The following is an 11,897-nucleotide window of genomic DNA, read 5'->3' as shown; positions in this document are numbered from 1 at the left end:
GCGGCCACTGCACTCCAGTCTGGGCGACAGAGTGAGACTCCGACTCAAAACAAAACAAAAACAAACAAAACAAAGCAAAACAAAAAAGTATTATTAGATATAGAGACAGTTCCTAATAAAGATTCAAGTTTCCAGATTCAAGAAGCATATACTTAATAACATAACCCTAAGTTTTATAAATTAAAAAATGGACAGAATTAAAAGGGGAAATCGAAAAATCATCAACCCCCATGAGAGATTCAATATTACCTGTTTTAGTGAATGATTAAACAACTAAACAAAAAAATCAATAAAAATATAGATTTGAAAAACAACAAGGTTGACCTAAATGACATATGTGATCACAGTGCCTAATAACTGCAGATAGCAGTGTAGTCATTTTAAGTGTACTTAGAACATTTATAAAGTTTAAGTCTGAATTGGCAAGGAAAAATTGAAGCGCTTAAGTGATTGGACACTCCAGTTCTAAACTCTGGACATTCTCCTTACCACGATTCAATGATTTTTTTCAGTGGGAGGGAATTACTGGCAAGCGGGTGTCCTCCCCCAAGGATATCAATTTTAAAAAGTGTATGTGGTCCATGACTAATGGGAATGGTTCTACATGTGATTACTGTGGACAAAGACAAGAGGCTACAAACCACCAGCTGAGCTGAAGAAAGCTGATCCAGGCTCAAATCCCCATCGCAGCCCCTAGGCAAAGCATTCCAATTCTCTGCCAGTAAAGGACTCCACTCAGTCTCCTAAAGTTGGCTTTATGCTCTTTGTAGGTTCAACCCTGGCACCTGGTGTGTCAAGAAAATACTCTCTTCATAATTGAATCCTCTGGAGCCTGTTCCTCTCTTGACAGTTGGATTCTAAGCCAACTCCAAGAGTTCTAAAACTGCCAGGTCCCTGGATGAATTGGCTTTGCAGCTGGGTTCCTCTTTCTTAAAAGTATTTAATCAGCGATTTTCCTAATGCCCCAGGCATTTCCTGTACTGGTGCTGATGACTGTTTTACTTCCTACCAAGCTGCCCTTCTCCTCTTGGCATTCACACTGCCAACTTTCAGATAGCTCTGTTAACTCCTGTTCTTCCAGCCTCCTCCTTGCCCAGCCATCTGGGAGCCCACAGGCATTCTTCCCACCCCTCACCACCCCCACCCCCCTCCCAGCAACCTAGAATTCCTTATTGTAGAAGGGCCTATGCTTTCAAGCACCTTATTATTCTGGCTCTTATTTTCTCTTCCCTTCTCTCCCAATTCCAAGTCATTGATTGCTTTCCCTCCTGGGTTCATTTTACAGCCTCTGAGAGATTTGTGCTCTCATGTTGCCTGTTTGCTTTTGTGTCTTTTGTTCCTTGTGTCCCTATCTACTCAAGGGTGCCCACAGTCACCTAGATACCATTTCTATGCCTTTGGTGCCCTATTTGGGAAATGGGGTGATTGCTCATCTTTGGAATGACCCCAAGAAAAGCTTTGGCATGAGAGATCAGGGCCTAAAGACATTATACCCCCACTCAAATCATTATCCAGAAGGGTAAAAGATGGAAATTTGCCAAGAAAAAGATCATAGTGGTGGTTTAAGAAATGAAAGCTCAGACTTGATCGTCTCTTTCATTTTAAGGGATGTTTTCTTGTGCTTATTTTCTTAGTATTAGGTTAGATCATTCAAAGAGATTGAACACCATGGAGGAATATTCAGGTTGTTATAGAACTATGTTTTAGATTGTGCTGTTAGAGGTTTTGGGAAAGCCAGAGGGTCTTCAGCTCTTCCTGTCCCTGTCCCAACTCCTCTGTCCCAGTCCAGTGGGACCCAAACTTGTATGTAGTGTGTGTTTCTCTGACAAGAGTCTTTGGTCAGAAGTAACAGAGCATAGTGAATGAACATCTATAGAGGGTACAAGCTGAATCCATGGAGTTCATTTCATGCCAAAGAATGGATTTTCTCTGACAGCTACTAGCATTACTTGTGGGTTATCAAGTGCTACTGCTCACTCATTCCAGAACTTCTGGAAAAGCTATAGGGAAATCGCTTTCAGAAACAAGTACTGTGGAGGAGAGAGGCCCTGGATTTCATTAAACCTGAACTTGATGATGAATAGTTTTGATATTCTGTGACCTATGTAATAGGGAGCGCCTACCTTTGGATGTTTAATTTATGACCCTAGTTAAGCCAAAACCCAATTGTGCAGCTGAGAAGGATCTTTTTCTGTTTAATTTACCTGGAAGAATAGAGGATAATTGTGTCCTTATTTTCCTTCTACCGCCCCACCTCACCATTTTCTCTTTTCTGCTAAACACTGTTTTACATCTTTCTATGTTTCGTTTTAGAGTTTTTTGTTTGTTTTGCTTTGTTTCCTCAGGAAAACTGAATTATTTCTCACAGAGTCATTGTTACTTTAGTTCTTACTGAAACTAGGGAAGAAAATAGGTTGTGCAATAGCAAGCATAAGGAAAAACAAAGAATCTTCTTCTCTTGGGATCCGCAGAGCCTCCATTGGAGGGATGTAACTGCAGTCCTGCCTGGAAAGTAGCTTCTGGGGACCTTCATAATTCCACATATCAGGATCATTAACATGTTTGAGAGTATATAAAGAGGCAGCATAGTGTGGGTGGAAAGAGCACTCAAGTAGGTGTTGAGAGGGCTGGTTTCTAATATTAATATTAGCTAACATTTATTGAACATCATAGGTGCTAGATCCTGTTTAAAGCACTTTACATGGATTATATTGTTATTATTTTTTATCCTGTTCTACAGATGTAGAAGATGAGACATAGAGTGGTTAAATAACTTACCTAAGGCCATACAGTAGGGAGTAGAAACAGGATTCAATTCCTGCACCAGAGCCCACATTTTTTGTTTGTTTGTTTGTTTGTTTTTTGAATCAAGAGTCTTACTCAGTCACCCAGACTGGAGTGCAGTGTCTCCAGCCATCCTTCCGCCTCAGCCATCCAAGTAGCCAGAACTACAGGTGTGTGCTACCACACCTGGCTAATTTTTGATTTATTGTAGAAATGAAGTCTCACCAATTTGCCCAGGCTGGTCTCGAACACTCAGGCTCAGGCAATCCACTTGCCTTGGCCTCCCAAAGTACTGGGATTATGGGCTGAACCACCGAGCCCAGCCCAAAGCCTGCATTTTTAACCCTCTTTTAATACTGTATGTGATCCCTAATAGGATACTGAATAACTGTGTAACTCTAGAAAAGTCATTTAAACTTTTTGGGCTTATCCGTGAGCTTTAACCAAAGGGAGTTCATATGGGTAACATCTGATGGAGTTTCTAGTTTTAATAATCCATATGAAAGTAACGTAGCTATATTGTTTTATTCTTAGCATTATATGAAAACATAGTGTTTAAGTCTAAAGTAAATGTTGATCTAATTGATTCAGCAACTGATTATGGCTACTGTATACAAAGCAGTGGGCTGGGCACCACAGAAGAAAGATGATTAAAAAGTTGAAATCTCTCTCTTTCATTAATTTTAGATGGTTTTGTATTTTAGCAGCTTTGAGTTTCTTTAGACTATGTTCTTCAGATAATTAGGGAATCAAGTTGAGAAACCATTCATATCAGAAGATGAATCCTGCAACAGGTATTGGGTCTTAGATTAGGTTAAATTTTGTTACTAGGTTAGTTTAACTGTACCCATTAACTTCTGCATGAAGGAGCTACTGGTGAGATTAGTTTTTATGGTGGCTACAAGCTCAAGGAATTCTTTAAAAATGGAACATGTCTGCCATGGGAGTCACTTATACTGAAGCAGCATTGTTATAACCTGAAATATCCATTAGTAACTTAGAAAGGCAAACTCAAAGAAAAGGAATTTACTATGCAATAGCTGGAGCCCCCTGCCTCAGCCTCCTGAGTAGCTGGTACTACAGGTGTACCACCACACTTCACTAATTTAAAAAAATTGTTTTTAGAGACAGGGTCTTGCTCTGTCATTCTGGCTATTGGGCAATGATGCAATCATAGCTCACTGTAACCTTGAACTCCTGGGCTCAAGTGATCTTCCTGCTTCAGCCTTCTAAGTAACTGAGACTACAGATACATCACCATGCCCAACTAATTTTTAGAAAGTTTTTGTAGAGATGGAGTCTCACTATGTTGCCCAGGCTGGTCTTGAACCCCTGACCTCAAGGAATCCTCCTGTCTCAGCCTCCCAAAGTGCTGGGATTACAAATATGAATCATTGTGCCCAGATAGCCAGCGTTTTTTAACTCAGATTTCTGTTTCTGGCAAGCTGGATTCAACATCTAGCTTGCTCTGGAATTAGGCTATAGTGTGGAAACCTCTTGGCCGAGACAGGGGAAAAAAATTTATCTTAAGCTAGAAAACCAACTTAAGAAACTCAATTTCTAGTAATAACTTTGGGATTGGAAGAATTGCATTCTGATGGTCCAGACAGCAGATTAATGTCCATCTTTCTCAGCAGATTGTAAACTTTTATACTGTTTTGTATTCAAGCCACAAGTGTCTGACACATAATAGATGTTCTATAAATATTTGCCAATGGACTCTTTATTGCTCACTCTTGAAAATCCAGCCATTTCTCCCTTGCTGGGATCCAGTCATTCAACCTGCTTTGAAACATCTGATCAGCCACCTCAAGAGGGCAAGTTATTTAGCTTTTGTCTTGGTTGGTGGGCTCCAGTCCCTAAACTGCTGATTTCTTTACTTCCTCAATTACAGTCTTTTGAAACCTGTGATAATAACTCATTAATGAGTTGTAAAATAAATTTAGTGAGTCACAACCAACATTAAAAAAAAAAAGTAGAAGGAGCCAGGTACAGTGGTTTGAGACTATAATCCCAGCTACTCAGGAGGATAAGGCAGGAGGATCTTGAGGCCAGGAGTTTGAAACCAGCCTGGACAACATAGTGAGACCCCATCTCTAAAAACATTTTTTTTTTAAATAGCGAAGTGTGGTGGTATACCTGTGGTACCAGCTACTCAGGCGACTGAGGTGGATCATTTGAATCCAGGAGTTCGAGGTTGCAGTGAGCTGTGATTGCACCACTGCACTCCAGGCTGGGGGTGACAGAGCGAGACTCCATGTCTTTAAAGAAAGAAAAGAATGGGAAATAACAGAATGCACAGCACATAAGACTTTTATTGTAGACATACATATTATACTATGTTGCAATAAAACATTTAATTTTTTTTAACTTCCTGGTCTACCCATCTTCAGAAGGCAAAAGCACCTCTGATGTCACTCTTGTAGCAGCTTCTAGCCTACCTCTCTATACAAGTTTTGCGATTCAGTATATTTATATCTTATATATCGTTGGGCTTCTCAGAGTATAAAGTTCTAACTGGACCATCTTTCTTAGAGCCATCACATGGTATCCTAACCAATGAGTGAGTGCTGACTAGAGAGAAACCTGCTTGCATATGTACAACTAGTGCTGTGGAGGGGAAATCTAGATGTCATTTCTGAGCTCTGACCTACCGGATCACCACTCCCTGAGCCCTTGAAGCCATGGCACAAAGCCTCACACTGGGCCATCTATTCTGGTGGACTGAGTTAGGTGGAAAAGAGGCCAGACACAGTGCCCACCATCGCCTAGCACCGGCTCTGTTGCTAAACAGTCACTCCTTTTAGCCCTATCCTCCAAAAGGCAAAAGCACTTCATGCAAAGCGCCAGCTCATGAAACTTGGCCTCTTTGAAGTGGTGAGGGAGTGCCCCTGAAACCATCACCCTATGTCTGGTGGCGCTTCTCCTGCTGACAGAGCTTAATATAGGGTCATGTCCCTTTCCTCTGAAATCTGTAAATGTAAATTCCATTTTAAACTGAATTTTTTTTTAACAGTTGGGTTCTGTAGAATCTTTAGGGTGGGGAGGGGATACTAGCAGTGATGGAGGAAATTTGTGCCCTTGAAAGTTACATTCTTTTTTTTGGGAAAACTGCTGATACAGGCTAATCGGCAGAGAACGAAATGACCTACTGTTTCTACCTGCTGACAGGCTTAGCCTTGGGAGGGGCCGAAATTAGCTCTTACCACATGGCAAACATGCCTTTCTCTTTTTTTTCCTCCTTTCATACAAATAGGGGGTAATTTTATGCCTGTCATAATACAACTTTGAAGTGTAGATAACCAGTAAACAACAGCTCCACCCCCTCCCCCCAACTTGGAAAGCACATTAATGCTTACCTAAATAACTGGAGAATCAGGTGATAAATAATCTCCCTGAAAGGATCCAGTTTGAAAATCCTGTCATAATTGGTGTTCTTTGGGAAATGCTAATAGTCCCATCAAGCTCAGAAAATATGTTGCTTTAAAGAGGTACAAGGATGAATGACCAGCCTAGTGTCCAGGCGACTCAGACCATGTAGCGTCGTGTTTCCATACATTTCTGCTGCTATATCCTTTCTGTGAGCAAGGAGGCTTTGGAACATTATAATCTTGGGCAGATAACGCTGTGCATTTCAGTCCTATTTTCAGTGTTGTTATCTGTTGGAAGAGGAAGCTTCCCTGCCCATTTTGTAAGCACATAACTGGCAGGATCTGTTGCAATCTCATATTCTTCCGATCAGCTCCTCCTCAGCAGCAGTCAGAGTGGAGGCCTCGTGAAACACACTCTGGCCAAATGATTGCGGCGAGTTTCAAAATAAGAGATCTTAGCCTGAGCGTATCCTTGCACTTCCTATCCCATAGAACCAGCATTGTTAGCTGTGCCACATCTCTATTCTAAATTTAGACATCTTTTTTTTTTCCAGGCAAAGATTACTATGAAAACATTTAAAAGAAAAACTTTGCCCAAAGTAATTTTTTCCCCCAACTTCTATTTGGTTTCCTGCAATGTTTAGATGACGCATTCTCTTCCAAGAAATGTTAAAGAAAAAAGATGCAGGCTGTATATCAGTGCACAAAGACTGCTCTGTAAATTCTTATTCTTTTTTGCCTAAAAACCTCTTGCTTTTTTATAAAGAACGGAAAGCCTCTGCAGTTTTCATTGTCGTGTACTCGGCCTCATCAGGTTTTGTTGTTCCCAGAAATAAATGTCTCCCTTGTATTTGGGTGGGGCCCCCTTGCGGCTTCCCAGCTCTGTCAACCCCTCCACAGTGGCCAGCACGGAAGCTCTTTCTGGGGCCACGCTTTCCCCTCCCCGAAGGCACACAGTTACAGTTTCTGAAATAGACAATTGGTGGCCTTTTGTCATCTGTGAAAAGAGAGACACTGGCAATTTCCTGCCTCTGGCCTTGTGTCAGAATTGCTCCTGATGGCTAGGGGCTTTATTGTACATTTTAACTGGGCTTCTACACATGTATTCCCAGCCCAACCCTCAGCAAGAGGGAGCGGTTAGTCAGATCACTTCAGCAGCCTGTTCAAATAAACAGGGATAATAGTTGAGTGGTCCTCCCAGCTAATCAGTATATGAAAGGAAACATCTGCCTGGGCTTAATTGCTATTTTATTGGTTACATCCCCCCCCTTTTTCTCCCCCTCCCCACTCTGGGACTAAGTTATTTAAGTCATGGGTAAGTAACAGGGTAGAGGAATAGGAGCTTTCTCCTTTAACCTCTGTCATTTAAACAAAAGGAAATGGTGAGAAAGGCTGGGAGGCTGGCAGGGGGAGCTGGCCGGGAGGCGGAGGGCAGGGCGGTGGGAAGTGATACTCTTGGTCACTTCCTCGCCCTGTTGCTGACTCAGGCTGGCAGTGAGTCATTGTGCCTCACTTCAGCTCCGTGGGCCTCTACTGCTTCAGTGGAGCTCAGCTTTCCTCTTGATGAGAAAGAGAGGCTGGTATGTGAGACTGTAGATGAAAGGCATTCCCTCTTGTGGCTTCTTCCAGTAGTTGAAGTCATTGGATGAGAGACACTGGGAATGGTAAATTTGAGACTGGCAAGGTGCCCCTGAAGCCATCCATTTTGTAGAGCATCTGAGTCCCTGAGGAGAACTTGCTCATTATCTTCTACTTTAGAGTGTAAAGCCAGCTCACTGGAGGGGTGATATTTAAAACTAATATGGACTTAAGAAGTCAGGCAAAAATCATGTAGAATCATAGAAAGGCAGAATTTGGAAAAGACCTCAGGAATGTTTTAGCTGAAGACTTTCATTTTATGGAAGGGAAAACAGGCCCAGAGAGAGCAATCAGGTCATCCAAAGTTATCTACTTGGTAATGGAGGAACTAGGAATAAGGGAGAATCTTGTGATTGTATTTTTGGTTCCTTCGAATCCTTCTCCCCACTACCAGGTGTAAACAAATCCATGCCTCCTCTTGACAGAGATCACATATATTTCATAATGAAGACCTTAATAGAAAAATAGCAAACCAGCCAGGCATGGTGGCATGTGCCTGTATTCCCAGTTACTCGGCAGGCTGAGGTTTAATCAAAGGACTACAAATTACAATAGGCTAACACCTCAAATTGTCAAGACACAACAAAAAGTGAAATAAGCATTCTTATATGCTGCTGGTGCAAATTTAATTCATACACTTTTTCTCAAGGGCAATTTAATGGTATAAATGAACAGTCTTTGACCCGGCACTGTTACTTCTAGGAGAAAAAAATGAAAGATATGTTCCTAGATTATATATAAAGTAATTTAACCCACTATTTTTATCACAAAAATTCACAAGCAAAGTAAATGTCCAAGAATAGGAGTTACATCAACTTAATGTAGTATAATGCTATAGAATAGTAATACCTGGGGAGAAGGTTCACAACATATATTAAGAAATAAATTAAGACGGGCTCGGTGGCTCAACCTGTAATCCCGCACCTTGGGAGGCTGAGGTGAGTGGATTGCCTGAGTCCGTGGGTTCGAGACCCGCCTGAGCAACTTGGTGAGCCCTCGTTTCTACAATAAATCAAAAATCAGCTGGGCGTGGTAGCGCGCCCTGTAGTTCCAGCTACTTGGAAGGTTGAGGCTGAAGGACTGCGGGAACCCAGCAGGTCGAGGCTGCGGTGGCCGTGAGCGTGCCACTGCACTCCAGTCTGGGCAATAGAGTGCGACTCCCACTCAAAAAAAAAAAGAAATTATAAACAGATTTTATAATGCAATCCCAGTTTTATAAAAATTATGAGAGAGAAGGTTAAAAAACATATAACAAAGTCTGGAATGGTAATTTTTTTTTTTTTTTTTTTTTGAGTTGGAGTCTCACTCTGTCACCCAGGCTGGAGTGCCTTGGCACACTCTCGGCCACTCTAGCGTCGACCTGCTGGGCTCTGGCGATCCTTCTGCTTCAACCTTCCAAGTAGCCAGAACTACAGGGGTGTGCTACCACATCTGGCTAATTTTTTACTTATTGTAGAGACTAGGGCTCACCAAGTTGCCCAGGCTGGTCTCTAGCCTGTGGACTCAGGCAATCCACTCACCTCAGCCTCCCAAAGTGCTGGGATTACAGGCTGAGCCACCGAACCCAGCCGAGTGGTAATTTCTTAGTGGTAGCAAGTAAGGATTACTTTTTTTTCTTTATTGAGGTTTTTTACAGTTTCCTTATTTATTACAATAAACATATATTTGTTATCAGAAAAAAATTTTTTTAAGTAGAGATGTAACCCAAGATTTTTGTTTTTTGAGTTAGAGTCTCACTCTGTCCCCCAGACTGGAGTGCAGTGGCCGCTCCCTGCCACTGCAGCCTCGCCTTCTGGGCTCCGACGATCCTTCCGCCTCAGCCTTCCGAGTAGCCGGAACTACAGGTGTGCGCTACCATGTCCAGCTAATTTTTTGATTTATTGTAGAGATGAGGGCTGGCCAAATTGCCCAGCAGGTCTCGAACCCGCAGGTTTAGGCAATCCACTCACCTCGGCCTCCCAAAGCACGGGATTACAGGCTGAGCCACCAAACCTGGCTGAGTGGTAATTTCTTAGTGGTAGCAATTAAGGATTACTTTTTTTCTTTATTGAGGTTTTCTACAGTTTCCTTATTTATTACAATAAACACATATTTGTTATCAGAAAAAAAAAATTTTAAGTGGAGTTGTAACCCAAGATCTTAAATGATTATGTTTCTAGCATTCATGAAAGCCATCTTCTTTTCTTGGCTTGAGAGTGGAGCTATGTGGGGGCAGGGCAGTGTTTTAACTTCTCTTATGAGGGTGTTGTTGGAATCTGAATTTTTAGTAGGTAAGAACTAGAAGAAGCAAAGATAAAACAAGGGCTTCCCCCTTTCAATGACCCAGTGATGCCAATGAACTTTATTATCTGCTCTCTTGGGCTTGGCATATAACACTTAGTATAGAAGGCGTGATAATTTCCTTCCTGCTTCTTCATTCTTCTCTATTTTTACTGTTCTTTCTAAGTAGTTCGATGCCAGACCTGGGAGGCAGCAGCAAAAAACCTGAAAGCCACTACTACTCAGGATTAACCAGTTGGAGAACCCTTAGCATATATTATCAGAATATAACATTAATAACATAGCTAATCTCACAAGCAATCAATATTGAGAAATCACTGTCTTGGGAGTTTGGAGTGGAAATAAAGCAAGTAAGAAATATGGTTACTTCTTGCTTGGAGTTTCCTACTTAGTTAGGGACTTTGAAATCCTTGAATGCTTATATACTTTTTCCTGTCTCATCCTATTACCCATCTTACTTTCCTTTGAAATCCTGGAATGCTTGACTACAAGTATCTGAGAAAGTGTGTTCCACCTAACAACAGTTGCTAGGTAGGATGTGGCTTTCAGGCCTGTTCTTTGGGGACCAATAGAAAAATCAAAGGCTACAACCCTTTTTCCTTCCACACGATTGCCTTTGCTAGGCTATAGAAAGGGCACATTTCATTTTATTAAAACTCTTTGAGTAATCTGACCATAATTGGGTCTGATTGGAGTGGTTATCCGATTTGCTGCGTTAAATAATGGGCCTTAATTGAGTCTGGGTTATTTGTAGAGCCAGTGCTGCTCTTGCCTTTGTTGCCCCCTCCTCCTTCCTTCTGTTTCCTAATTAACCTTCATTCCTCTTTCCTTGCAGAGTAAAGAAGTCGGACAGCAGCTCCAAGATGATTTGATGAAAGTCCTGAACGAGCTCTACTCGGTAAATCAGATGGGTTGCTTGGCTCTTTAACAAGCAGAGGGAAGCAGCATTTGGCAGCTTGCAGCCCTAGTCACGTCAGCAACAGAACTGAACTGAGGATGAGGACAGTGCATGGTCCCCGTTGGGGGTGACTCCACCCATCTCATTTTTTACACTCTTATTTTCAAAACTGAATAAACCAAAAAATACTTTCTCAAAATAAGATTTCTCCTCTGCTGTTGCAAGCTCACCCTGGCTTCATTTGGAGCACAATCACTAAGTGACCTGCCAAGGCCTAGGTTACCAGCACAATTGATTCCATTAGCAGCAAACAAGGGACCCCGAACCTAGTGGCAAGAAACAGAGCCGGCATTGCACCATTAATGTGTACCTGTTGGAAAGGATTTATTGTTCAAGGTTTTGGATCAGATCTTGTGTTGATTACTCGTTTGAGACTAAAATGGATGCTCTAAAAGGAAGCAAAGAGTCCTAAATTCCCCTAACTTGAAGGACCAGTTCAGGCAGAGAGAGCTTTGTACCAGCTTCCTAGAGTTTTATAAAGGCCAAACCTCAGTGAAGAGACAGGCTGCAGGCTTAGAGAAGAGAACACAATCTGTTCTGAAATGACTGGCACTTCAGGCATATTATGCCTGTGGCTGATGTGTGTTGTGTTAATTCATGCACTGAGAGTTGGTGGTGGTGGTTGTTCCCCCAGCCATATTTTGCCAATTATAATACAAATTAACACACATGCACAGCAAGGAAATTCCCATTGTCATACAGGGAATACTTAAATTGTACAGCTAATGCCTTTCAGGTACCCCCTTCTCCATCTTAGCAGTACTAGCCTTCTGGTCATTCTCCAGGGTTGCCCCATCCTGTTTGGAGAGGGTATTGATTTCCTGCGTTTACTTGCTTACTTGCTGCATCTTTTTTTTTTCTTTTCT

The 11,897-nt window shown here is 41.9% G+C and overlaps 1 protein-coding gene across 1 annotated transcript in view; it reads left to right on the top strand.

Moving 5' to 3' along the window:
• SRGAP2 (SLIT-ROBO Rho GTPase activating protein 2) overlaps positions 1-11,897 on the top strand; it is a 252,681-nt gene that overhangs the window by 167,423 nt on the left and 73,361 nt on the right. Inside the window, exon 5 of the mRNA XM_021711204.1 lies at positions 10,909-10,971. Within this exon, the coding sequence (XP_021566879.1) occupies positions 10,909-10,971 (63 nt within the window). The remainder of the gene's footprint in view (positions 1-10,908; positions 10,972-11,897) is intronic.

The sequence above is a fragment of the Carlito syrichta genome, unplaced genomic scaffold, assembly GCF_000164805.1.
Source record: "Carlito syrichta isolate Samal-C Ts95f unplaced genomic scaffold, Tarsius_syrichta-2.0.1 Scaffold301930, whole genome shotgun sequence".
NCBI lineage: Eukaryota > Metazoa > Chordata > Mammalia > Primates > Tarsiidae > Carlito > Carlito syrichta.
The sequence above is the reverse complement of the archived record's forward strand: the minus strand, read 5'-3'. Positions and strand labels throughout refer to the sequence as shown.